The sequence below is a fragment of the Fusarium musae genome, chromosome 3 (genome assembly GCF_019915245.1).
Source record: "Fusarium musae strain F31 chromosome 3, whole genome shotgun sequence".
Lineage (NCBI taxonomy): Eukaryota > Fungi > Ascomycota > Sordariomycetes > Hypocreales > Nectriaceae > Fusarium > Fusarium musae.
The window spans coordinates 2,417,491-2,445,202 of record NC_058389.1 but is presented as its reverse complement, the minus strand read 5'-3'; the positions used below and the strand labels follow the sequence as shown (position 1 = coordinate 2,445,202).

The 27,712-nt window shown below is 49.9% G+C and overlaps 7 protein-coding genes and 2 non-coding genes across 9 annotated transcripts; 7 read left to right on the top strand and 2 right to left on the bottom strand.

Annotated features, from left to right (window-relative positions):
• Positions 1-800: 800 nt before the first annotated feature.
• On the top strand, positions 801-2,268 carry J7337_004206 (uncharacterized protein; the record flags this gene model as incomplete). Its single annotated transcript, XM_044821904.1, has 2 exons — positions 801-885; positions 932-2,268. The coding sequence occupies 2 exons, from the start codon at positions 801-803 to the stop codon at positions 2,266-2,268; spliced, it is 1,422 nt and encodes a 473-aa protein (XP_044683237.1).
• Positions 2,269-2,476: 208 nt separating this feature from the next.
• J7337_004205 (uncharacterized protein) lies at positions 2,477-3,726 on the bottom strand (the record flags this gene model as incomplete). The annotated part of the gene is made up of 2 exons (XM_044821903.1): positions 2,477-3,595; positions 3,649-3,726. 2 exons carry the CDS (start codon positions 3,724-3,726, stop codon positions 2,477-2,479), a joined length of 1,197 nt encoding a protein of 398 aa, XP_044683236.1.
• A 743-nt stretch (positions 3,727-4,469) lies between these two features.
• J7337_004204 lies at positions 4,470-4,541 on the top strand. The gene has a single exon. It is a non-coding gene; the product is annotated as a tRNA-Arg (tRNA).
• Positions 4,542-5,596: 1,055 nt separating this feature from the next.
• J7337_004203 lies at positions 5,597-5,668 on the top strand. Its single transcript has one exon. It is a non-coding gene; the product is annotated as a tRNA-Arg (tRNA).
• A 996-nt stretch (positions 5,669-6,664) lies between these two features.
• J7337_004202 (uncharacterized protein) lies at positions 6,665-8,328 on the top strand (the record flags this gene model as incomplete). Its single annotated transcript, XM_044821902.1, has 3 exons — positions 6,665-6,908; positions 7,117-7,891; positions 7,944-8,328. The coding sequence occupies 3 exons, from the start codon at positions 6,665-6,667 to the stop codon at positions 8,326-8,328; spliced, it is 1,404 nt and encodes a 467-aa protein (XP_044683235.1).
• Positions 8,329-10,095: 1,767 nt separating this feature from the next.
• On the top strand, positions 10,096-16,923 carry J7337_004201 (uncharacterized protein; the record flags this gene model as incomplete). The annotated part of the gene is made up of 3 exons (XM_044821901.1): positions 10,096-10,714; positions 10,768-16,811; positions 16,864-16,923. 3 exons carry the CDS (start codon positions 10,096-10,098, stop codon positions 16,921-16,923), a joined length of 6,723 nt encoding a protein of 2,240 aa, XP_044683234.1.
• Positions 16,924-17,634: 711 nt separating this feature from the next.
• J7337_004200 (uncharacterized protein) lies at positions 17,635-18,458 on the top strand (the record flags this gene model as incomplete). Its single annotated transcript, XM_044821900.1, has 2 exons — positions 17,635-17,671; positions 17,764-18,458. 2 exons carry the CDS (start codon positions 17,635-17,637, stop codon positions 18,456-18,458), a joined length of 732 nt encoding a protein of 243 aa, XP_044683233.1.
• An 848-nt stretch (positions 18,459-19,306) lies between these two features.
• Positions 19,307-20,396, bottom strand: J7337_004199 (uncharacterized protein; the record flags this gene model as incomplete). Its single annotated transcript, XM_044821899.1, has 2 exons — positions 19,307-20,067; positions 20,195-20,396. 2 exons carry the CDS (start codon positions 20,394-20,396, stop codon positions 19,307-19,309), a joined length of 963 nt encoding a protein of 320 aa, XP_044683232.1.
• Positions 20,397-25,567: 5,171 nt separating this feature from the next.
• Positions 25,568-27,511, top strand: J7337_004198 (uncharacterized protein; the record flags this gene model as incomplete). The annotated part of the gene is made up of 1 exon (XM_044821898.1): positions 25,568-27,511. One exon carries the CDS (start codon positions 25,568-25,570, stop codon positions 27,509-27,511), a length of 1,944 nt encoding a protein of 647 aa, XP_044683231.1.
• Between the last annotated feature and the right edge of the window lie 201 nt (positions 27,512-27,712).

The following is a 27,712-nucleotide window of genomic DNA, read 5'->3' as shown; positions in this document are numbered from 1 at the left end:
GATGACATGTTCTACTGGCCACAATCAACGGCTGATCGCCGAGAGCAGGGCCATCAGGGGTTGTGTTCCTTGTCATGTCCGTCTGCGGGGAGAGCTCGGTAACCCATTCTCCATAGAATGTAGAGGTCATCATTCAAAGGTTGGCTTTGTCTGAGGCTCATCAGCGCAAGTCTTATTAGTCTACGCCTGAACCAGCATGATTCGTCATTCGTTCCTCAAGATATCCTCCCTGTGTGTCTAACTCTGAAAACAGTCCGCCAAGCAAGGGTATCATGTATTAATACCTAGACTAGCCCCCGTCGTCTATCAACGTTTTGGACTAGCCCAGACTGCCCAGTCCAGCCTGAAAAGAACAAACGTCTTTGGAGCTTCAGCTTTAGCTCATTGCGTTCTCGTATTCCCGCTCCCTCTCAGCTGTGATTGTATTTTTATCTTTTGGTGGCCCCTCCTTCGTTTCTTATTTCTTCTTATCTGACTTTTCATGCCTCCGAAGGCGTTCTCAACTTTTACGCCTGATTTTTTTTTCTTGTTTCTAGGTACCTTGTGGTAGCTTGATTTGTTTGACTTGAACGCCTCGCTCTTTCTCGAATATCAAGACTCTCATTCCATATCGCTTACCGTTAACTGCCTTGAACTTACACTCATTATCGGACCTACCTTACGAAAGCTATCAACTTCCTGCCAGCGCCCAAAAGACTTGCATCAATCTTCCAGGAGAAGACTATCGCTGAGCGATCAAGCATCTTAAGCAAACTCAAATAGACACCATACACCATACCATCATCGACTATAGACACATTATGAGGTTCATCGCCTTAGCCAGTTTGGCTTCTATAGCCATCGCTACCAAAACGCCTCCCAGTTCACTTGACACTACAAATCCAGGTATGTTCTACGGTCAACTGGAGTTCTGGTTCACTAACCATTTCAGATTCAATCCGAGATGTAGCAGGTACCCTCGCCTTCGATGCCATGAAGTACTACAGCGGCAACACATCATCGGTGCCCAAGGATCTCGGTGACCTTCAAGATCCATACTACTGGTGGGTAGCTGGTGCCCTATGGGGTGTCATGCTCGACTACTACCACCTTACCGGAGATTACAGTTACAATGATGTGGTCATCCAGGCTCTTCTGGGGCCTACAAATCTCGGCACTGGTAACGACTACATGCCTGCAGAGCATGCCGATGAGGAGGGTAACGATGATCTCTTCTTCTGGGGCTCAGCTGTCCTCTCCGCTGCTGAGCGAAACTTCCCTCAGCCCAACAAGAGCCTCCCATCGTGGCTCGATATCAGCATCAACGTATTCAATGAGCTTGCGGGTCGATGGAATACAACAGCTTGTGGTGGTGGCCTCCTGTGGCAGATCTACCCAAGTAACCCGAATGGCATGACATACAAAAACTCGGTCAGCAATGGCGGTTTCTTCCAACTTGTCGCACGTTTAGCTCGTATCACTGGCGATAACAAATATCTCGACTGGGCTCTTAAAATCTGGGACTGGTCTTGGGAAGTAGGCTTCATCGATCACCGCAATTATCACGTCTATGACGGAGCCAGTGTAGAAGACAACTGCCAGAAGACAACATACCATTCTTTTACTTACACCAGCGGTATATATCTTTACGGTGCGGCAGTTCTCGCCAACTACACGGAGAAGCCAGAATGGGTCGACCGCTCAAAGCGTCTCTTAGAAGGCACCGATTGGTTCTTTTCACCATTTCCCAACGCGACCAATGTCATGTACGAAGCTGCTTGCGAGACTGTCAACACATGCAACGACGACATGTCCACCTTCAAGGGTTATCTATCACGATTCATGTACCTGTCTATTCAGATGCAGCCCGCTCTGAAGGAGCATGTCCATGCTCATCTTCTCCCATCGGCCAAGGCTGCTGTCCAAACATGCACAGGAGGGAAGTCTGGCCGTGAGTGTGGTATGCGATGGTATAACTCCGGTTTTGATGGAAATCCCGGTCTTGGGCAGCAAATGTGTGCTCTTGAAGCTGTTCAGGGCCTGTTACTAAGTGATGCTCCTGCGCCGCTCAAGGGCGATGATGTCAAGGTTATCCGCAGCACAGACTGGGCTGCCATGGAAAAGGATGAGTCCAAAATCAAGAGTACATCAACGTCCTCCTCTGAGACATCATCAGCAACTGCAGCCCAGCCTACCAAGAGTGAGGATGCTGCTAGTATCCCCCGAGCGGATCTCGTTCTGGCTTCAGTCAGCATTGGAAGTGTTCTGGTGTTCTTGGGATGGGCCTAAAAACGTATTGGATATTCATTAGACCTTATAGATATAGAATGGAACTGGCGTCGGGTATTCGGATAACCGGTCTGAGAGACCACTTTGGTATAAAACGCTCACACTCTGAGTGTTGCTTTTATTAATTCCACGAGATTACGTCTAAAAGGTCTGGATTTAACGTAGAACGTCGTCGTTTTATCACCCTTTTCCTAATTGTTGCTCCAGTTTAAGAGCCTCTCACCTCAGCCAACGTCGTCTTTAGTGACTCCAGAAATCTTGTCACCTCGGCGTCTGTGCCGACTGTAATTCGTAGACATCCCTGGCATCCGTGCTCTTTTCCTCTGAATCGCACGACGACACCCTTACCCTCAGCAAGCTTCTCATATACGGCCAACGCGACAGTATTATCCGGCTCGCCTGCAGTGTTAAGCATTTCGTAAAGCAAAAAGTTGCTTTCAGTGCCACCTCGTAGACGACCAACACCAGGGATTTTTGGAAGTTCCTTGATAAGACGATCACGCTGCTCTAGGAGGCGCGCACGATGGTCTCGCATAATAGCGAGTCCCTTTTCGGAGACAGCGTAGGACGCCAAGGCACTTGTAGGGCTTGAGATGTTGTAAGGGGCCTTGAGACTGTTGAGCAGTCGTGCAATAGGGGGCGATGTGAATGCAGCACCGAGGCGGATGCCAGCCATACCAAAGGCCTTGGAGAGGGTTTGCATAACGACCAGGTTAGGAAACTCGGTCACCCATTCAGCCAAAGAAGCATCTTCGGGGGCAAAGTCGATATATGCTTCGTCAAGAACGACAACGCCGTTCCACGTTGGGTGATCCAGAATCTGCTTAACATCAGACTTGGCGAGGACTGAACCAGTGGGGTTTCCAGGCGAGCAGAGGTAGACAAGTTTGATGTTGGACTCTTTTGTCAGGGCTTCCATGACAGCTGGAACGTCTATGCTGAAGGTTGGGGCTTCTAAAAGGGGAACTTTGACGAGAGCCACGTCGTTGACCTGTGCAGACACAGAATACATGCCATAAGTAGGCGGGCATGTAAGGATGCGGTCCTTTCCAGGAACGCAGAAGCATCGCAGCAGAGCATCGATAGCCTCATCGCTACCAACACCCACAAACAAATTCTCGGGCTTGAGCGTCTTATCTGTGTGGGCATGGGTGTTTCGCAGCTCGCAAAGCTGCTTCTTCAACGGTTCCTGGTGAGGATCAGGATAACGGTGCAGGCCCAGCAAGTCGACCTCCACGCCATTGGCAGCCTTCTCCGCGACATCTGCACTCAGAGAAGGGCCGTACGCGTTCTCATTTGCGTCGAGAAGGATATTGGTGCCGTCATCCTTATAGTCACTGAGGAAAGTTAGTCGTTGCTCTAATGCGGGGGAGGGGCAACATGCTCTCTCGCGCAGCGATATGGCTGGAGGGCCAAGATGTTTGGCCTAGCACAGCTTTCAAGGTTGAAGGGAGCCATTTTGGTGGTGATCTATCTCCTGAGGGACTGAGGAGTAATGAGGATGCGTGGCTCTTAAAGATGTGGTGTTTACCACTTTTTGGTTGCTGAGTCCGACGCCGGAGGGGAGTCATTGACTTTTTTGTGGGGCTTTCATATTGTCATGGAAGCACTGAATACGGGTACAACGCATATGTATCCCAAGGTTTGGTGTTTAGAACCTTGATAAACAACTGAAGAAGGTAAAGGCTTGCAGTACAAAAGAGCGATTGTTTTCCGATTTGCAATTGAGTCACCATGGCTTGAGCTCAGGTAGATTGGTGTTGGAATCATGCATATGCCAAAGCGTTACCCTGAAGGACAACGAAAATTTTGAATAACAGTTTCATGTTTGAAACTCAAGACCATATGATAGGGAACAGGTAACTGTATGTCTATTGATGTTAATCCGGTGTTTATTACATGTTGGAATTAGTTTATATCTTCGTCGACGGGAGACACTGAGACAGATAGCATAATCCATTTCCAAGTATTACTCGATCGCCTTCACGTCTTTTCTGCTATGATAATTCACCATAGTCATAACTTGACAAGGGAAAGCCAAAGACTTAGCCACCGAGCATTAAAAATAAAACCAAAACCCATTTCAGGATCAAGACCCGTAGCCACAGTCACGTCAATAAAACGAGCAGCCGTTGCAAAGCATCAACTCCACACCACCCAGAATAATGATACTGAATACCGCCGCCGAAATCAAGAGTAGAGGTCGCGTGGCCCAATGGCAAGGCGTCTGACTACGAATCAGAAGATTCTGGGTTCGATCCCCAGCGTGATCATTCTTTTTGACCTTGGCACTCAGCAGCAGTACCAATCCTTACCAGGAAAATATGCTATCTCTTGCGCTTAGATAGGACTTGGTATTACTATATAAAAGAATATCTAGATAATGTCATTCTAATAGCAGTTATCTTTTCTTATAAAAAGACTAGTATCTAATAATACTTTAGTAACTTACTATAGACAGTTAGATATTTAAATTAAGTCTAAGAATGATTTTAATATTAAAATGTTCCTTTATATAGACCTTTATGCTTATGTTTAGAAATGTTAGAAGAATAAACCCTTATAATATATATCAGATTATTGTCAGCGATATAATTGCTACATTCTAAACTTAATTAGTTAATAGTTGCATCCAGGTTAATGATTGGTCGACTCTTTGTATAACCCCTTTGAGCCATGATTGGCTGGATAACAAAGCTCGTTTTATGCCGCTCTTGAGGCCGTACCGCGGCATGACTTCTACTATCTATGTCACGCCAGAGCCTTTCAGACCTTAGATGTTTTCCACGAATTCTTATTGCGAAACGGAATTGCCGGTTTCCATTCACTGCTGACCGCTCTCTGTATACATCTTCGCCGCCTGTCCCCTTACATAACTTCAGTATATAACTATATCCTGAAGAGAACACGTCGTTAATGGACTGGAGTCTGGCAGGATCAATGCATTTCATCGCTACACGAAGCGCGCACCCTACAAGGACCATAGTTATGGAATGAGCGGATATTTCTAACTCGAACTATCGTGTTTATGAAACGTCATCATAAAGTGGTGTGTCTGGTATATCACTTTCAGCATACGGGAAAGCTTAACTTTGCAACTGACAATCCTACCAACAACGGGGTAACTTGGGAACTGCGGACTCAGAATAGGTCGACTACGGAGGCACATCACTGTAATTTTCACATATACAACATGAGCAGATGTACAACGAACAATGTACGATCTCAAAAGTTCAGAACCACGCTTACGGTGAACCAGCAAGCTCTCTGTCTGTGTCGTTCACAATCTTGGACGGGAATTTGGTGGCCAGGTATCATTCAAGAGCAAGGTCGCGTGGCCCAATGGCAAGGCGTCTGACTACGAATCAGAAGATTCTGGGTTCGATCCCCAGCGTGATCATTTCTTTTTGCCAGTTTTGAGTCTGCTTGGGTATCAGAATATCGGGCCATGCTCACCTGTCGTGAAGCAAGTTCTCGGATATGCTATTGCTTCTGGGAAGTATGACGGTTCAATAGTGATACTCAACTTCTTTGGATGGCGTGCGGCTGAAAATAAGAGTAAACAAGCCCGAGATTGAGTTAGCGACTGGTGGCGCTTGTGTTGGATGATATATTTTTTTCAACTCAGCCAGCCCTCGTCGGCATGTGTCTCACATGGACTGCAGCTCCTGGACTACCCTTGTCAATGGACATTCATTGGATGTGTCTGCTACCTGAACATCGAAGATTAGACTGAGGTTGTATGAACGATATATGTGAATACAGGAATGAGTCTGGCGGTATCATAGGTACATATACATGGACGAAAGCTAAATCATACAAGTAATTAATCGCGGGTTGTTCCATTGTATAAAGGAATATACACGTCGATAGCTGACGGTGAACACGTCGTGCTTATGGAACCGTAGCTGAAGTGTAACCGTGACAAAAACGGGCTTGCTACCCACCTGGACTGCCGTAACATTTGGACCCACACAACCACGTCTCACCTGTCCACGGTTGAGTTAACTCGAGGTTTCATTTCCAATCCTGGAACCTGAACCAACTGAACCGCGTCCATACATGTCCATATCCGTACACAAGCGACAAGCCCAGCCTTCCGATCCCACGCCATACGACCTCCTGTCACTCCTCACTTGTCACTCACCGAATTGATGGACTGACCGACTGATTGGACCCCATTCGTGTTCCGTCGCCAGCCAACGACAAGCCTGTTCTCGCTCACACACGCGCAATCCCAACACATCCCTCCCACTATTATACGGTGCTGTCTGCCGCTGCTACAGCACAGCACAGTCAGTACAGCACGCGCTGCCGCTTGAAGCGCTGCACTGACGCCTTGACGCCCTGAAAGCGACAGCCCAGGTCACAGTCACAGTCACATTCACAAACAGCCATGTACTCCGCCGGCTACGGCTTTAGCAACAATGCTGCTCCCTCTTTCAACAACCCTGCCCCACAGCAGCAGTCCGGAGCCCAGCCAGCCGCTCAGCAGATGATGTATAACCAGCAGCAGCAGTTCGCCGGCATGACGCCTCAAGGAGGCTTTAACCCTGGCGCGAATCCTCAAATGATGGGTGCTGGTCCAGGAGGCATGATGCCAAACGCAGGAATGCAGCATATGGCTGCTAATGGTCAGAGTAGGTACCATTTCTTCATTCGCGCGCAATCTCCGATCGAATCTTTCACGACGCGCCTGCTTCCAATGCTCCTGTAAACAGCTCCAGCCTCTTTAACGATGTGTGGGCAGCCTGTGGTTGGGCATCATTAAGAAGAAGCGCGGCGCAAAACGATATGCGACACGGTAAAGCACTCCTCCTTCACACCTGACTAACAGATTGCGCATAGTGGCAGGTTTCCAACAGCAGTTCGCTGCTAACCCTTACGGTCAAGTCGTTCCCTCGTCGGTCGCTCCTCAGAATTTTGCGCCAAATTATATGATGGGCGGAGGCATGCAGGGCTTCCCGATGAACCAACCCGGGATGCCCCAGAATCCTCAAATGATGCAGCGATTGCAACAGCAACAGCAACAGCAAGCGCAGGCTCAAGCGCAGCAGCAACAACAGCAGCAGCAACAACAGCAGCAACAACAACAACAACAAGCTGCTAACCCCGCTGGTATGGGCCAGGTATCGACCCCTCAAAGACCCCCGAGCGCCGCACAAGGAACACCAAACAATGCTCTGCCTTCGCAGCAGGGTCAATTTCCGACTCCTCAGCCTCACTCTCAAAGCCAGACCCCCACGAACCAGCAGCCCCAACAACCACAGTCGCAACAGCAGCAGCAGCAGACTCAACAAGCTCCGACACAGGCGCAAGGGCAGCAGCAGTCCCAACAACCCGTATCGGCCGGATTATCGACACCGCAGACGCCAACCTTCTCTACAAATCAAGGACCGGCTGCCAATGGAACTTTAGCAGCGGCTCCGCTGAGCCCCGGTACCGAATCTCGAGATAAAGAACGATTCGCATTGTTGCTCGATATCAACCATGAGCTTCTCTATGAATCTATACAAATCCAGGCAACCCAACAAGAACTGAAGAAGGAGAGCGCTGCAGCTGGAAACAATGCCGATAAAAAACCGACAGACGAGGAGACGCAACTACAGCAGGACTATCTCCAGTGAGTTCTCATTTAGACAACAAATTACTTTACACAACTAACCGTGCCTCAGATGTATGAGGAGATTGCAAGCAAACTTGTCGTATATGGCCGCACTTGCGGATCGGAAGCCCGAAGTTAAAGTTCCGCCCTGTCCAGCATACCTCACTGCCCCTGCCCTGACTCTTTCGCTGAAACTCCGGGCCCCAGCTGTAGGGCCTGAAGGTGCAGACAACAACATCGACCCGGTCGCTGACCGTGAAGAGCGAAACAATAGCATAAGGGACCTGTATTCAAGGTTACAGGCTGTCTTCCCCGGCATTGACCCGAAGAGAGAACCAGCTTACCGTATGAATACACAAGGTGGCCAGAAGCCTGGCATGATGGGAAGCCAGGCCAGCCCGACAACACAAAGGACGCCCAAGATCACGAATATGGGGGCTCCTCCTATGCCCTAACGCTGACGGCTCAGATGACCGCTGAGTGACACAAAGAACGTGAAGGCGTAGACATGTTGCAAGACTTTATAGACACAGATGGAGTTCTTTTGGGTCAAGTTGACCAGTTCATCTAACGAATATCATAACACTTCTTCTTTTTTATGATATAAGGGCTGGCTTGGTCTTGAGAGCTCGACAAACTGGCAGATTAGAAGCAATATTGCTATGAGAATAGCGTTACTTTCGAGGCGGTTCAAAAGGAGAAATGTATGTTTAGTTGGTGATTTTGCTCAGGGCGTTGAGGAGCTTGCTTCAGGATTACTAGCAGTGAAAAGCCAAGAGAGTCTAGCCTGTATACATGATTTTACGTTTATTTTTGGCTACCTTACATCAATTTCGCGAACCTACAATCTCACAAAGTAGTTTTTATCGAATCGATCAAGTCAAATTTGTCTACATGAAACAATGACACTCTATTCGACATTCGAGCGTGTGACATTGATAACATATGGGGGATTTATATGTATGTATCTTCAATTACAACGGAGCAGGCCATTTCTCTACTCCATACATACTTGTTGAGACATTCATGCTGTAGCACGAACCTCATGCCAGGATACTTGTTGGTAAACCTGCATATCGGGTTTTGGCGGTTTGCATGAGGCTAACCGTGACTGAGCCTCTGAGGTGGATAATCACCATGAACTAATCCAATCATAGCATGATCAGATGTAAGAAAAAAAAATCTTTTTTCAAGCTGTGGAGGTGGATGCTGAGCGGAAAGTGGGTGCTGTACAAGTATGTTTTAGCCTGTGATGTAAAGCGTCTTTTTCTCACTGCCGCCCTGGGCTCGAGCTTTTTCGATCATGGATCCTGGGACGCTGAGTGCCGGCTGAAAAAAGGATGTCCTGCTGCACCAGTGGCTGACTGCAGCACTTTCTCACAGTAAGCGTTATTACTATGCTTACAGGCTGAAAGCTTTTAAGCATTCTGCAGCTTCCAGAGCGGCTGCCTGCACATTTAGCAATGCATTGCTTTCCACGTTAAAGACTTTGTCATGACAACTCCAAGCCGCATATGTCGTAGATATTTCTTCCGTTACCGGAGTCTTTCACAAGTCTCCCCGCCACCTGCCATGGCACTCGGACAGGGAATTTCCCAATGCCTTGGCCCGTATCGACAGTGCGGCTAAACCCTGACCGCTGATCCAACAAACCCACTCTCGAGGCTCAAGTCCAACCATTTTTGATGAGCGATCGGTCATGATGAAAGGTTGTTGCGCAGCTTGTGGAGAGGCTTGAGAAGTTTGGCCAAGGCATGGCGGGGCATTTTAGTGTCCCTGCAGATTTTAATGGAATGCTGCAATTGGCCGCATCGAGGGAACCATCTCTCAATTGGCCAATTAGAGCTTATAGCACTACACAGCGGGGAGCACCCTGTGCTGCAGCCCCGGCGATAAAAAAAAGTTTCGATGGCCGCTTTCATCAGAAGCCTTCCTTCTCTTTTTTCTCCTCCTCCCAAACCCTCGCTCTTCTCCAACATCCTCTTCACCTCTAACTACAGTTGAGGCTGATGATTGCGAGGTAGCTTCTGACCTTACCAGGGTAGCTCTGAAAACGAGTTAACTTGCCGGCCCGTCGCTCGCAATCTCCCTGTCCTCCCGCGACGACCCCTCCACGTCGTTGCCCCGCGCCTCTTTGGGTATCTTGTTGATATAGCCCAGCACCGGAGCTTTTTTCTTTCTTTCTTTTGCTTCAACTCTAAACCATTACCATAACCATTACAATGGCTTTGGTTCCTCAGCCTCCCGCCTCTGCGCGTCAGATTGGCGCCGAGGATGATGGCCTTGTCTGCCTCGAGCTTGAAGATGGCTCCTCCTTCCAGGGCTACAGCTTTGGTGCTCAGAAGAGCATTGCTGGAGAGCTGGTCTTCCAAACGGGTATGGTTGGCTATCCTGAGTCCGTCACGGATCCTTCGTACCGCGGCCAGATCCTCGTCATCACTTTCCCTCTTGTTGGAAACTATGGTGTTCCCTCGCGCGAGGCCATGGATGAGCTCCTCGGCGATCTGCCAGCTCACTTCGAGTCTAGCGAAATCCACATTGCTGGTCTAGTCACAGCTTCATATGCTGGCGAAGACTTCTCCCACTTCTTGGCCGAATCCTCTCTGGGCACATGGCTCAAGGAGCAGGGTGTTCCCGCCATGTACGGTGTTGACACTCGATCTTTGACCAAGAGAATTCGTGAGAAGGGTAGCATGTTGGGTAAGATGCGCCTCGAGACCCGTGGCCTGACCAATGGCTCTGCCAACAGCCAGGCTGACGATGCCTTGGCTGCTTTGCCCACCGACCACTTTGAGGAGGTCGAATGGGTCAACCCAAACACCAAGAACTTGGTGGCCGAAGGTGAGTTTCCTAGCGTTTTCAAACTCGAAGACGCCTGCTCATTATCTATGTAGTTTCCATTAAGGCTCCCAAGCTCTACAAGCCTCCGACCTCGGTCGCCCGTAAGCACCCATCTGGGCGTACTATCCGTGTTTTGTGCCTCGATGTCGGTATGAAGTTTAATCAGCTGAGGTGCTTCCTCAAGCGTGGTGTCGAGGTCCTTGTCTGTCCTTGGGACTACGATATCGCCAGCGCCATTGACGAGTTCGACGGTCTCTTCCTCTCCAATGGTCCCGGTGACCCCGCTATGCTCGACAACGTCGTTAAGAACATCGCTGCCGTCCTCGAGAAGAACGAAATCCCTGTTTTTGGTATCTGCTTGGGACATCAGCTCCTCGCCCGTGCTGCTGGCGCGACCACCAAGAAGATGAAGTTCGGTAACCGTGGTCACAACATTCCTTGTACCAGCATGGTTACTGGAAAATGCCACATCACTTCTCAGAACCACGGTTTCGCTGTCGACACTGACAGCCTGACCAATGGCTGGAAAGAGCTTTTCGTCAACGCCAATGATGGCAGTAACGAGGGTATCTTCCACACTGAGAAGCCCTACTTCAGTGTGCAGTTCCACCCCGAGAGCACCCCTGGTCCTCGCGACACCGAGTTCCTCTTTGATGTGTTCATTAACACCATGGCCAATTGCGCTGAGAAGCCCGAGCTCCTCAAGGCCCCTGTCAGCTTCCCTGGCGGCACCATCGAAGAGAATGAGCGTCTTCATCCCCGCGTTTCCGTTCGCAAGGTCCTTGTTCTTGGCAGTGGTGGTCTCAGCATTGGTCAAGCTGGCGAGTTCGACTACTCTGGTAGCCAAGCTATCAAGGCTTTGAAGGAGGAGGGCATCTACACTGTTCTCATCAACCCCAACATTGCCACTATCCAGACCTCAAAGGGCTTGGCTGACAAGGTTTACTTCCTCCCTGTCAACGCCGACTTCGTTCGAAAGGTCATCCAGTATGAGCGACCTGATGCTATCTATGTGACCTTCGGTGGCCAGACCGCCCTTCAAGTTGGTATTCAGCTCAAGGATGAGTTCGAGTCTCTCGGTGTCAAGGTCCTCGGTACTCCGATCGACACTATCATCACTACTGAGGATCGCGAGCTCTTTGCCCGAAGCATGGACTCTATTGGCGAGAAGTGTGCAAAGTCCGCCTCTGCCAACAACATCGACGAGGCGATGCACGTCGTAAAGGACATTGGTTTCCCCGTCATTGTGCGTGCTGCCTATGCTCTTGGTGGTCTCGGCAGTGGCTTCGCCAACAATGAGGAGGAACTGATGGATCTCTGCAACAAAGCCTTCGCCGCCAGTCCCCAAGTTCTGATCGAACGTAGTATGAAGGGCTGGAAGGAGATCGAATACGAGGTTGTCCGTGATGCTCAAGACAACTGCATCACAGTCTGTAACATGGAGAACTTCGACCCTCTCGGTATCCACACTGGTGACTCTATTGTTGTCGCTCCCTCGCAGACCTTGTCTGATGAAGACTACAATATGCTGCGAACGACAGCTGTCAATGTCATTCGCCATCTTGGCGTTGTCGGAGAGTGTAACATTCAGTATGCCCTGAACCCCTTTTCCCGGGAGTACTGCATTATCGAGGTCAACGCACGTCTGTCTCGATCTTCTGCTCTCGCCTCTAAGGCTACAGGTTACCCTCTGGCCTTTATCGCTGCCAAGCTTGGTCTTGGTATTCCCCTCAAGGAGATTAAAAACTCAGTCACCAAGTCCACCTGTGCTTGCTTCGAGCCCTCGCTCGATTACGTCGTGGTCAAGATGCCTCGATGGGATCTCAAGAAGTTTACCCGCGTGTCCACTCAGCTTGGTTCCTCCATGAAGAGTGTGGGTGAAGTCATGAGCATTGGTCGATCTTTCGAGGAGGCCATCCAGAAGGCCATCCGAGCCATTGATTTCCACAACCTCGGCTTCAATGAGACGGAGGCCCTTATGAGCATTGAAGATGAGCTCCAGACCCCCTCTGACCAGCGTCTATTTGCCATCGCCAACGCCATGCACGAGGGATACACTGTCGACAAGATTTGGGAATTGACCAAGATCGACAAGTGGTTCCTTCGCAAGCTCAAGGGTTTGAGCGACTTCGCTAAGAGAATGACTTGCTACAGCACAACCGACATCACCACCAGCCCGTCTATCCTTCTCCAGGCCAAGCGTCTGGGTTTCAGTGATCGTCAGCTCGCCAAATTCTGGAGCTCCAACGAGATTGCTGTCCGTCGCCTGCGACTCGAGGCTGGTATTCAGCCCTTCGTCAAGCAGATTGACACCGTCGCTGCGGAATTCCCTGCCTTTACAAACTACCTCTACATGACCTACAATGCCTCTGACCACGATGTCAACTTCGACGATCATGGTGTCATGGTGCTCGGCTCTGGTGTTTACCGTATTGGTTCATCAGTCGAGTTCGATTGGTGTTCAGTCCGAGCTATTCGAACCCTTCGCGCTACCGGTTTCAAGACAATCATGGTCAACTATAACCCGGAGACGGTTAGTACAGATTACGACGAAGCCGATAAGCTTTACTTCGAGAACATCAACCTCGAAACAGTCCTGGACATTTACCAGCTCGAGAACTCAAGCGGTGTTTTGGGTGCTATGGGTGGTCAAACCCCCAACAACATTGCACTCCCACTGCACCGTGCTGGTGTCAAGGTTCTGGGTACTTCCCCCGAGATGATTGACAATGCAGAGAACCGATACAAGTTCTCTCGTATGCTGGACCGCATTGAGGTCGATCAACCTACCTGGAAGGAGCTTACTAGCTTTGCTGAAGCTCAGGAGTTCTGTAACACTGTTTCTTATCCCGTACTGGTTCGACCCTCGTACGTCCTCTCGGGTGCTGCTATGAATACAGTTTATTCTGAGAAGGATCTCAAGAACTATTTGGACCAGGCTGCTGAAGTTTCTCGGGAGCACCCTGTCGTTATTACTAAGTACATTGAGAATGCCAAGGAAATCGAGATGGACGCCGTTGCCAAGGACGGTAAGGTTATTGGACACTTTATCTCCGAGCATGTCGAGAACGCTGGTGTTCACTCTGGTGATGCTACCCTTATCTTGCCTCCTCAAGATTTGGAAGCCACCACCATTGAGCGTATTGAGGAGGCTACTCGCAAGATTGGCCAGGCCCTCAACGTCACTGGTCCTTTCAACATTCAGTTCATTGCCAAGGACAACGACATCAAGGTCATCGAGTGTAACGTTCGTGCCTCACGTTCGTTCCCCTTCGTGTCCAAGGTCATGGGTGTTGACTTGATCGAGATGGCCACCAAGGCCATCATGGGCCAGCCTTTCCAGGCCTACCCTCCCACCGATCTTGCCCCCAACTGCGTCGGTGTCAAGGTCCCTCAGTTCAGTTTCTCTCGTCTTTCCGGTGCCGATCCCGTACTGGGTGTCGAGATGGCCTCTACAGGTGAGGTTGCTTGCTTCGGCGTTGACAAGAATGAGGCCTATCTTAAAGCCTTGATGTCTACTGGGTTCAAGATTCCCAAGAAGAACATCCTCCTGTCCATTGGATCCTACAAGGACAAGCGTGAGATGCTTCCTTCTGTCCAGAAGCTCGAGAAGCTCGGCTATAAGCTGTTTGCTACTTCCGGTACCGCCGATTTCCTCCAGGAGCACGGCGTTCAGTGTCAATACCTTGAGGTTCTCGGTAAGGAGGAGGACCGCAGCTCTGAATTCTCTCTTACCCAGCATCTGGCCAAGAACACCATTGATCTGTACATCAACTTGCCTTCCAACAACAAGTACCGTCGTCCTGCCAACTACATGAGTAAGGGTTACCAGACTCGACGTATGGCTGTTGATTACCAGATCCCTCTCGTTACCAACGTCAAGAACGCCAAGATTCTCGTTGAGGCCATTGCCCGTCACTTCGAGCTTGAGGTTTCTAAGCGCGATTACCAGACCAGCCACCGTACCATCGTGCTGCCCGGTCTAATCAACATCGCAGCTTTTGTTCCAGGTATCGCTACTGCCAGCAATGATGACCTTCAGACAGTGACAAAGGCCTCTATTTCTGCTGGTTTCAGCATGATCCGGGTTATGCCTTTAGGTGTTGACGGCGCCATCACTGATGCCCTCACTTTGAAGACCGCTCAGCAGAACAGCCGACGAGGTGGCTACTGTGATTACAACTTTTCTGTGGCCGCTACCTCGGACAATGCTGATCAGATCAGCCATGTTACTGGCGAGGTTGGCTCACTCTTCATCCCCTTCAACCACCTCTCTGGCAACATCAGTAAGGTTGCTGCTGTCACTGCTCACTTCGATTCTTGGCCTACACACAAGCCTATCGTCACCGATGCTAAGCTGACCGACTTGGCCTCTATTCTCCTCCTTGCCAGCCTCCACAACCGTCGCATTCATGTTACTTCGGTCACCAACAAGGATGATATCAAGCTTATCGCCCTTAGCAAGGCCAAGGGACTCCAAGTCACCTGCGACGTCTCGATCTACTCTCTGTACCTCAACCGTGACGAGTACCCTGAGTGCGAGCGTCTGCCCACTGTAGCTGATCAGAAGGCACTCTGGCAGCACATGTCTACCATTGATGTGTTCTCCATTGGTAGTCTGCCTTACCGCCTGGCTACTTCGCTCGGCCATAAGGGTGATCCTCATATGGGAATCTCTGATGCTCTCCCTCTGCTACTCACTTCAGTTGCTGAGGGTCGTTTGACTGTTGACGACATCAAGGAACGCCTTTACACCAACCCTATGGAGATCTTCGAGCTCCACGATCAATCCGGCACCACCATTGAGGCTGAGATTGATCGCCCCTACACCGTGGCTCCCGGGACCTTCTGGTCTCCCTTTGTGGGTCGCACTATGCGTGGATCTGTTCAAAGAGTCACTTTCCAGAACACCACTGTCTGTCTTGATGGTGAAGTCTTGCCTGTCTCGCCTCAGGGTAAGGACATGTCTTCGCACATTGCTCCTCCCATGTCGCCCCCAGTCAAGCCCACCACCTCGATCGCTCAAGCCACCGGTTCTCCCCAAGCCCGCCGCCTGTCCATGCTGGGTGGCTTCCAGCCTCTGAACCGTCTCCGCGGTGTTGATACTGGTGCTGTTGGCGCTACTCTGCCTTCGCCTGCTCGTGGTGCTGCTCCTGTTGAGGAGCTCGCCCCTGGCCTCCAGCTCCAGCCCCTGGTCAGCTCTTCTCTGCAGCAGCTCCTGGCTCAGCCTTCGTCGTTCAAGAACACACACGTCCTGTCCGTCAAGTCTTACAGCAGAGCTGATCTCCACCTGCTCTTCACCGTTGCTCAGGAGATGCGTCTTGGTGTCCAGCGCGAAGGTGTCTTGAACATCCTTCGAGGCCGCGTTTTGACCACGCTCTTCTACGAGCCCTCAACTCGCACGTCGGCTTCGTTTGATGCTGCTATGCAGCGTCTTGGTGGGCGCACCATCGCTATCTCCACCTCTCATTCTTCTGTCCAGAAGGGTGAGACTCTCCAGGATACTCTCCGTACTCTGGCTTGCTATGGTGATGCTGTTGTTCTCCGTCACCCTGAGGAGACCAGCGTCCATGTTGCTGAGAAATACAGCCCTGTCCCTGTTATCAACGGTGGCAACGGCAGCAAGGAGCACCCCACGCAGGCTTTCCTTGACCTCTTCACCATCCGTGAGGAGTTGGGTACCGTGCAGGGCTTGACCATCACCTTCCTGGGTGATCTTCTTTATGGCCGACCTGTGCACTCTCTTGTATACCTACTGAGACATTACCACGTCCAGGTTCAGCTGGTCGCCCCCAAGGCTCTGGCTTTGCCACCTAAGGTCCGAGAGCAGCTCGTTGCTTCCGGCCAACTTCTCTGCGAGTCTGAGACTCTCACACCTGAGATCCTGGCTCGTAGTGACGTCCTGTACTGCACACGTGTGCAGCGGGAGCGCTTTCCCAACGAGGAGGAGTACCAGCGCGTTAAGAACTCTTACCGAGTGGACAACGCTTCGCTCAAGCATGCCAAGAGTTCTTCAATTGTTATGCACCCTCTCCCCCGCAACGAGGAGGTTGCCGAGGAGGTCGACTTCGACCAGCGGGCTGCATACTTCCGACAGGTAAGCACTGATTCCTACAACATGTTGATGCCATTGCTAACACGATGTTTAGATGCGCTATGGCCTCTACTGCCGCATGGCTCTGTTGGCGCTGGTTATGGCTGATTCGTAAACTTATACATGAGTCGGAAAGGATTTGAAAAGTTTCATGACATGATTGGATTTTTTGTAATTTTTGCTTTTTTCAAAGCCGGATAGAAATTGGCGTGCGTTAGCAAGCATTCCAGGATGATGCCCGTGAACGACATATGATGTTATAGAATGTGTAAATGAGGCGCGACTCACGTCGTCGGCGTTCGGTTTTATGTATGTTATGTATCATGTATATATATATATACGTATCGTCGTATACGTTTATTTAATTTAATACTTATTTATTATCTCACCCGTGCGTTCCGTGTGTTTCGTGTGCGTACCTGTTTTCTCTTGGTTTTCGTGGCGTGAATATCATGAGACGGTTAGTGCAGACACTCACAAGTTCTTTGGCGAGATTCTTAACATTATAACTCTTGGATGTTGATAGTGTTGCGTTTATTCATCTACAATTCGTGTTGTGCTATGAATGATGGATCATTTCCTGGAATCTCAATGTTTGTCCCGGTAGCAAATAGAAACTGCCTTCAGTTCGAAGATGTCATGACTCCACTACCTACCCGCCGATAGCGCAGTACGTACCTTTTTTCTCTTAAACATACCATTCCATCGTATGCCTCAAAGTTCGTCCAGTGAGTCAAATCGCATGATTTCCTACAGGAGACTCATATATATTTCAATGCGTCTTCTAATACCTAACTTCAGCTCTAGGTTGTTCTGTACTGCAAAAATGGCGCTTCATTCAGCAGATACTTCGAAGCTCATCTGTATGTTCAACGTTACCCCGCCAGTCTTGCCATCATGACTCTTCTCTTTACAACACTATTTGTTCATGGAGTAGTTTACTAACAACTCATAGTCGCCCCCGCGGGCCATCAGGCAACAGGCCAAGCTGAGCAGTTTACCAAAGGAACTCTCGTTCGCTCACAGCTAAACCCAACATCACCTATCCCTCAATTCCACGCATGGTTCTCCCGTGCCCAGGAGAATGATTCTGGCGTAGACCATCCTGAATCATGCACTCTCTCAACAGCCTCTCTCCCCTCAGGTCGTATCTCCTCTCGTACTGTGTATCTAAAGGAGCTCGACAACCGTGGCTTTGTCATCTACACCAACCTGGGCACGTCTCGCAAGGCAGCTGATATAGCGACTAACCCCCGTGCTGCGATGTTGTTCTTCTGGGAATCCCTACAGCGTCAAGTCCATGTTGAAGGACGGGTAGAGAAGATCTCCCGTGAAGAAAGCCAGACATACTACGACACGCGAGCTCGGGGAAGCAGAATCGGCGCATGGGCTAGTCGACAGAGTCAAGTACTTGAGCCACAAGGTGAAGATGACGATGGCCGCAAGCAGCTGGAGGGATGGGTCAAAGACGTTGAGAAGCGGTTTGAGGGGCAGGAGAAGATCCCTGTTCCCGAGTTTTGGGGTGGACTGAGAATTATCCCGGATAGGATCGAGTTCTGGCAAGGAAGGGAGAGTAGACTTCACGACAGGTTCGTCTATGAACGGGAGGGCGAGGAAGAGGAGTGGACATTGAAGAGGCTGAGTCCTTAAGAAAATGTATTGGTGTTCTACGATACTCAATTATTCTCAACTTGTAGCCAGATATAGAAGCGAAATGATGAATGAGCTCCTCGTTAAAATAATAGTCTATAAATTAGGGAGGGGTGGGTGATTGAGTAGTATACGGCCAATTCCAATCCAATACAAGGTAGTTCTCTAACTGCACCTCTCATTCGATACAGTAATCAATACCACACACATATCTTCAACATACAATCAAACCAACAAGCCGGCATAAACTCCCGTATCCAAGCATAGTATACTAGCTTACAAAAACCACATCACGAGTTTTTCCATGCGGTGAACCCCTAGATAAGACATCAACGTCAACAGTGTGGGCCCCCCTGAGAAATGCTGGCATGATATCGCCTGATTTGTTATGCCAAGGGCCGGAGTTATTTGTATGGGACCGGGAGCCATTTATAGAACATTAAAAGTACGTAGTTATTGACTAGAATATACGGAAAGGGGTATGTGTAATCCTAGCTTCAGATCAGATGCCATATCCATGCTGAATTCAACCTATGATGCCATGTAGGCGCAAGCCAGCTGCAAATCAATCCAAATCAATCCCAATAAACTTGTTCCTTGATTATAGAAACTCGATGTTCTCCCTGAATGCCACCGTATATAGAACAATGCTATTTCCTGCCCCGTCGTCCAATCAGGAGCGTTATGAAAGGGGTCTGATTCCCAAAACAACACATAACAAGATGCCTATCACGCCGGATCGAGACGAGTCGCTGTCAAAACAATCCATAAAAAGTCGCTAAATGTGTTGGTATCCACGGTAACGCCTCGTAATGCCTAGAGTGAAGAAAGAACGCCGTTTATCCTTTTTAAGCCTCTCGTGCCTGGAAATGGTTGAAGTAGTCATTGCAGAGCCTTGACGGTTGCGGGGTAGTCGAGTGGCTGGCCTCAGCAGTCGGGGTGTCGACAGGTGTGAGAGAAAGGCCTAGCCCCAATACAGCTGATCCTGTGCCGAGTGTCTTTGATCTGGAGTGGCTAGGCACATAGTTATTGTGGTTGTTGCTGTCGTCGCTCTCGTCGTCACTATCCGCAGGCATATTCTCGTTAATGTCCCATTGGGGCTGCTGGGCGGCATATTGCATATCCACCATGGCATCCGTCAGACAGTCTTCGTCGCAAAGGGGCATGATGCGGTAGTTGAGGTTCTCCATGATGCATCGCTCGGTGGTGTTGAGCTGCTCGGGTGACCACATGCCCCGGCCCCAGGCCTTGCAATAGTACTGAGAAGCCTCCTGAGGATCCTCCATGAACTTGACCGCAATGACAAGGGCTGCCAAAATGATGAGCTCGGGGTTGACTGAGTCGATGTGTAACTGTTGTCGTTGAGGCATGATGGGCGTCGGCGGGAGAGTGTGTCGCTTAGACGTTGAGAAGTAGCCGGACAGCAGGGGGCACGAGAGGCGCCATCGTCGGGCGAAGCGGGAGTCAAGGCTATCGAGAATGCATACTGCGAGAGCAACGGTCTCAATCGGGAGATTGGCGCGGCTCAGAATGGCCTGAACAAGAGGGACAGAGGCCGTGGCCAGAGAAGCAGATGACGGGATGAGGTTGACAAGGTGGATTGCAGGGCCTATAGGGATAGTCTGTTAGTAAAACAAGCTTTGCACGCTGGGTGGACATGACAGGAGACCAACAACGTGATGTTACACATCAACAGTGCTGAATCCTCTGCCAGCCGTGCTAGTGCTACCACTTACCTCGAAATCGAGGCATCAATGGCTCTCCATCGTCGAGTGTAGTTCGTGGTGATTGAGCCGCGGATGAGTTGCGAGAGCTTGGGGGCGGTGTGGGTAGGTTGGATAGTGGTCGATAGGCGAAGTAGCCCTCATAGCGGCTGTTCTTGTCTAGAAGTTGGTCGGCCATGGCGGAGTCAACATCCAGCTTCATATCTCGGTTCATCGTTTCGTCTATGGGCAGCAAGATGCAATGTTTGGTCGTCCAATCCTCAGTTCTAAGCAGTTCCAAAGGCCTCCTCTCATGATTTGGCGTGTCCGTGTATACGTACGTAGGTGTAATGCGAGCGTGGGAAGACGAACCAACAAGTCCAAGTCCGCCAGTCTACGAAATACTCTTAAATATATAAGAGGGTGGTAATCACGCGAGCACGCACACGAACAGCCACGCCTGCAGACAAAGTTCAAGATGCAGCACCAGTACAGTAGGTAGGTAATGCAGACAGGAAGAGAACAGTTAGATGATGGGAAGGGGGAGGACCAAAGTTATATATCCCAAGCTGAGCCAAATACATACAGTACGGAGTACCCTACCTCCAGTAATAAATATTGACCAAGGCCCAAGACAAGGGAAAAGGGACCCATTCACCGCGACTAAGTAAGGCTGAGCAGTCTGCTAAACCAGGATCCCGCTCAAAGCCAGTGCATTCACTTCGCTCTCAGTCTCCAGTTGAAGCGGTGGAGGAGGCGGCTGGCTAGGTGTGGTGGATGTCCACCGCCAGGACAGGGGGGCCCAGGGGGAACCTAGGCACCTGAGCTAAGCTTGGCTAAGTTACTGTACGGCTTTATTCTTGCAGACAAGCACTGGACCCTGTCCTGGGGGACTGGTGCTGCTGCTTTGTCCCTGGCAGTGACTGGCACCAGAAACCAAGGCCAAAGGAGAATTGACCTTGTTGCTTTGCTCCCATTGTTCTGAGCTTATGCTTGTGCTTGGGCTTCATCGTGAAGCGGCTGAAAAGATACGGGCTGTGGCGTTTTTCTAGGTAACTCCAAGACCAGGCACCGTGTGATAGACTGTAACTGAAGTCCGTAGATCCCTCGTTTTCTGTGATTTGATGTCCAGTGTTTTTTTTCTTGGCTTGGTTCATCTTTTTCGGGGCCGGCCGTACCTGTTGTACATCGATCGTATTGGCGTATATTTTTGGGACATGAAAGTTTCTTTGACGGAGGGTGTCAAAATAAACCTATCAAGGTGGTCCCCAATACTTTCCACAATCTGCCGAATCTTTTTGTCACTCACTAGAGATCGCATGTCCTACGAATAGTTGCAGGGCCGGGGTGACGGAAAGTGGAGCGTGGAAATAATGGCGGCGACGAGAACGATACAACAGCAGCAGAACTGGACATGGATGCGGCTGCAACACTGAGCTACCTACGGATAAATCGCCTGCAATAGGTACCCAAGATACCTAGCCCAGGTGAACAACATTTGTCCAAGTTGAATAATGATACCGTACTCAATCAAATGGCGGATCTAGACCTCGAACTGATCAGTGGCTCAAAAGCTTATGGTGAGAAATTGTACTCAGCCAAGGCGTTTCCGTCGTTACAGCCCCCTGGATAGAACTTTGGCTGCTTATGAAATGCAAGATAATCCACCTCAGCTGAAAGCCACAGCAAGCTGTCACAGATGACGGATCGTTGGTCCAGCCTGACTGCCGTGGATGCTGTGCTCTGTCCAGGATGAGGTGGCTGACCACGGCTGACTTGGGCAACTTTCTGATGACGCCCAGCGGCACTTGATACATAAGGTAGTCGGTAAGAATACTGTAATGCTCAGCAAGCAGATAGAGAGTCCTTGTCGCGTGGCTGACAACCAAATCAGGGAAATGGTGCAATACGGGGATCTACAGCAAATCGACCGCACAGGCGATTATCTGGAGCAATAAGGTGGTCAACCCTTAACTAATAATAAACGCACAACTGCGGCGCTATAGGCATCGATGCTCGGGTTTCGGTGCCTGACTAGGTAGTCTAGAGAAACACTTCATACGTCAACAGTGCGTACCGTCCTTGATCCATCTCCCCATCAAATATAATGAATGACGAAACCACGCTCTGAAAACGCCGCTTCCCTGAAGATGAGGATTGCTGCCAAGTGCTTCATCAAGCAATCAGACCCGTCATGAGGGAAATAAAGACCTTTGCAACAACAAAGATCGTCAAGACCATCACACCCTCTGGTAAATAAAGTCGTAAATAGTGCCTCGGAATTGAGGTCTCATGAGCACCTCCGGATGCACATGCAAGCGCCCAACCTTGAGGCACCGTGTGATATGAAACACAAGCCAAAGGCTGGGTCTTCATCTTTGGGTACTGTATCCTCACGGGGCCAGTTCCCAGGCCGGCTCTTGAGCCTCTCTGGTGGTCCTGATCCAGCTTGTTGGTCGAACGGTATGGTGCTTGAAAGCCAAAACTTTTTCAGCTCCAGCTCCAGCTCCAACTCCAGCTCCAGTATTCGTAATATCATCAACGTGGGGCAGTGCCCCATAGTAGATCTGAGAGCCAAAAATATACCCTCGGTTTATTGTCGCTTCAACAACATCATTCGTCCGAGACAGACGCCACGAGCGAACGGTTTTTCCTTTTGTCTTCTCGGATCAGTGATCATCAGTCGATTGGCTTTGTCCGCTAGCTATTCAATGTAACACCAAACATCCCATGCATGCACATACCAGCATTAAAAGCACTTCACTTGATAGCACATGCCAACTTTTCGGAGCCAATGCAAAGCTCACATCATCATATCATGGGGAATTTGCTTTTTCCTCCACAGCAGTTTATGCACGACGGGCTTTATCCTGCACAAAGTCGCGTGCTTCCCAAGTTCCCCCTCCCAGGAAGTGGAGCTGGCCGACTGTTGGCTGGCTTGTGCCGAGCCCATCGCCGAGAGACCCCTTTTTCTCACTCACTTCGCTTGTTTGAGCATAGCCAACAATGACGGGACAAGATCGTCGTCATCCCTGAAAACCCATGTCAGGGCTCGGGCTTGGCGCTGCCGTTAGGACTCCGTGTACATACGTAGTCGTGGTCTCGCACAATCTCAACGCTGTAATACACGTACCGCTGAGACTATTTCGGGTGCAAGCTTTGATGTCCAAGAGGCTTGCGTCCTTGACAAGTGGTCTAGCGGGCTTGATGTAGGTAATACAGAACTAGCGGCTGACAAGGAGCGAGATCCTCAACGAGAAATGGACCTGCAATCAGTGCAATGCCTGCATTTGCAAGGAACGACTGGCTGCGGATCTGACAAAGATCTATAGCCTTGATGCCAGTTCAGTCTCATGTAGAGAGAGATATTGCAAGATGTTGAGTTGAGTTGCTGCTCCTGGACCTCTCCAAACTCAGTTTTCATTAATTACTTTCAGCATGTGATTGATCAATTATATCAAAGCACAGGGCTTCACGTCAGCCAAGCTATCAAAATCAACGGGCTTATTCTAAACTCATTGCTAGACTCGTCCAACCTTCTAAGCGCGAAATGATCGATTATTAGCCGCACAAGGTCTAAAACCCTGGCGGCGCGCTAACCTCTGATGTTGTCAACTTCATCTCACCGCTTGCGAAGCCTCGGACCGGTCATTGACTTCATGATGGGACTTTGGTCGCAAACCCCCGTGCCTGCATCAAGTATGTCGTATGGTGCATACTGAAATTTGAAGAGGAGGGTTGGAAGGGCTGCACCGCTGCAGATATGATGGATGACTGCGCAGATGAACGGTGCTTATTGTGCAGCAGAGTGACGTGAAACAGGCATTCTGCAATCTTAATTTTGAGTCGGCGGTTTCGAGATGATGATTATGGCCGCCCACGCTGCCACCTTCATGTTACTCAGTAATATGGAGTGTTGTGACAGTTTTTACGCAGCAATTCTCCTGATTTGTTGACGAGTCAGTTTCTGGGCTTTACACACGAGCTACGGGCTACGGGCTACGGCTACGGGCTACCTTGTCTGACCGCCCATTGTCGTGGTATTCTCGTCTAAGCTCCTTCTGATTGTGAGAATGGAGGTGAGCGGGGGACAATCGAGTCCCTGATTCTGTCGTCTTGATAGTTTCGAGATGAGTTCACATTGCGGGGTTGTCGATCTGGAGTGGTGATCATCTCCGTCAATGTTACCAACCAAAGCGTGGGGTGCGTCAACGGCGGATCACTTGGAGGGTTTGCGTACATACATACATACATAGCACATCCGTCTTTCTCCTGCCTTTCTGAGCTGTTTAGTCTATGGGGCACTTTACATGCGTGCCTGTCTCGTGTTCTCGAATAAGGTTGCAGACTCCTGTTCACTATAAGAAGAGATCGACTTTTGGCTATACTACAAGCATATACGGCACAAGCATCAGCATGAGTAAATATCAGACCTCTTGGGTCTTCCGTTCTTTTGCCGTGACCGAATTGAATGGTTCAACAATGTTGATTTAGAAGGTCTAATATCACGAGTCCATGCATGACCCGCAGGAGTCTGAGCGAAAGGGGAGCAGCGGCTTTCTTCAAGAACAACACTTACCGGAGGCCTTGCTATGCCTCTGAGACGACATCTGGTGTTGACAAGAAGCTGTTTTAAGGTGTAAAGATATGATACTAGGAGAAACTTTCTGGTCGAAGAATAGTCTATCATGCACCATTATAGCTGTCTGCTTTCTGCTTTTAATATAACTTCATCAATGAGTCACTTTTAAATTTGATCATGTCCCTTGTGCAGAGTGCGGTACAAACTGTCGAGTGTATCTGATATAGGACAAATAAATAATCATGCATTTGTTCTTCGTTGATGTAGCTGTTTTCTGAATACTTAACTTATACTACCCATGATTAAAGCGACCACTCTCCGGATACACTTTTTAGTATAACAACTGAAGAACTAGTACAGGCCATAAGTCAAAGATGAGGCTCTGATCCCCTTAAATAAAGACACCTTTTCACATCTCATGTAGCTCTAGTCTCTGAAACCTGAAATGACTCCGCAGTCAAGTAGGTCGATAAATGGCGATTACCCATTCGAGCCTGTGTTGTTTCAACCTACCTACAGTCGTGTCACAAGCTCTACTGCAACTTATTCGTTGACTATGAGACTTAGACAGTCACGATGCGGAACTGCTGAATGAATAGCATAATGCATTTGGATAAATCTAACTACCTATTCCCTTTAATTTTTCTTGGTCAAAAAAATATTCAGCTCTGCACCCCAACCAACTACAGCAAGCCTCATTCCTCAGCTCCCGTCAACGCCTCAAAATACCTTACCTAATCCTCCGTCAACCATTACCACCGCCATTTATCACTTCCATCCATCAGCAAACCTCACGCGCACACGCACCAGAATGAGCAGTCACGATGGTTTTCCCCGGGCTGCTCACCTCCACCTCCACCTCCACCGATAGAACCAGAACGCCCTCTGTCCGGTCCAAGTCGAGCGACTCTAACCTTGTTCAGCCCGAGTACATCTACGACGAAGCCCAACTGCCATGCCTGCCACCCGAGAGACCTGACCTGCGCGAACTCAACAACAGCCTCGAGGCTCTGGCTGCTGTATTTCCCGATATCCAGATCGAAGTGTTTCGCGAGCTGTTGTCAAATTTCGACGGCGAGTCGAGGCTCGCTCTTGTGGCTGATGCGCTGCTCAAGAATAGAGTGACGTGGGTCAAGGGTCGGTGGAGAGTTCCCGACAAAGAGACCGCTCGACCAGAGACAATACCCAAAGCAGAGGTGTTCAAGAGCAAGGAGTACAAAAGAGCAGTACAGAATCTGGCATGGCATGAATTCAAAGGCCTGTCGCGGTCTACCATAAACGCTGTTCTTGCCGAGTCCAACTATTCCTACCTCGAAGCCCGCCAGACCCTCGTTACTTTATCCTCCAAATCATGGCGTTTCACAATATCGTCGCTGTTTTTCAGAAGGAAGCCTATCGCTACGGGAGAGGCTGAGAATCACCCACTGGTGTCGTGGCGCTCAACCGGCCAGGGCTCCATTACTCCCACCATTCGAGCCACAGGCAGCGCAGAACTGGACCGCGAACTGTATGATACTTTGGTGGCGCCGTTGAAGGAGAAGGACAGGAGGGACAGAGAGGATAGAGACAGGGGGCTTGCAGTCATTCTCAACAACGAGGAGGCCGAAAAGGCAGATGCAACACATGAATGTGTCTGCTGTTTCATATCAGCAGCCTTCGAGGAGTTTACCCACTGCAACCGCGAGGGCCATCTCGTCTGCTACCGATGTGTACAGCACTCCATCAAAGAAGCAGTCTTTGGACAAGGGTGGCAAAGCAGCATTAACCCTGAAACGGGCACGCTCAAGTGCCTCTCTTCAGACGGCGATGGATGTCTTGGACATATCCCGCCAGATCATATCCGCCGTGCCATGGAGGAAGAAAAGATGGGAGCAGAAATTTTGCACAGGCTTGACTGTCGACTAGCAGAGCACAGTCTTCTGGCATCCAACCTCCCTCTAGTCCGGTGTCCCTTCTGTGACTATGCCGAGATAGACGACATATACACGCCTGCGCACGAATCTGCTCTTCGTATCAAGTCAGATAGCATCTACAACCTCTTTTTCCTCGTTCTATGTGTCGGCACCCTCCCGTTTGTCTTCCCGTTCGTCCTCATATCCTCATTCATTTGCCTCCTTCTCAGCACACAGCAGTCCTTCGGCGACTATATATCAGTGGAGTGGTCCAAAGCCCTCAACCGTCACCGTCGTCGTCGTCGCGGTACCAAATTCACCTGCCAAAGTCCCAGCTGCGGTCGTATGTCGTGCCTCTCATGCCACAAGTCGTGGAAGGATATCCACGTATGCAACGAATCCTCGCTCGTCGCCCTACGCACACAGGTCGAGCAGGCCATGAGCATGGCTATAAAGCGCGTCTGTCCCCGCTGCAACACATCTTTCGTCAAGAATGCAGGTTGCAATAAACTTACGTGTCCCTGCGGCTACAAGATGTGTTATGTTTGTCGCGCCGACCTCACTGATGAAGGATATCGCCACTTTTGTGATCACTTCCGCCCCGAAGGCGATGCAACACCCTGCAAGGAGTGTGACAGGTGCAATCTCTGGGAATCTGAGGACACAGAACAGGTTTTGCAAGCCGCACGCGAAGAGGCTGAGCGCAAGTGGAAAGACATGGAGAACCGAGAATTATCAGGTACCGAGCGGGCGTTCCTTGAAACAGGCGTTGCGGCGAATAGGATGGACGTAAGTGTTGAGCGTGTTCTCTTCAGCGGCCGGATTCCCGCTCTTTCGGAAGTGTTGGATCTGGTCGTAGTAACGCTTTTTGTTTAGGGTTATGGTCGTTTTTCTCTTTTTTTTTCTTCTTCCCAGTAACGGCGTACGACAAGATGGTTCAATGAAGCCTCATTGTGACTTCAGGCGCAGGCTTAATGACTTCCAAAAATATAAACATCAGGATGGGCACAGGGCGGGCGCCTTGTTGTTTAGAAATTTAAGAAATTGGTATTGAATTTGGCATATAAGATTGGGCAA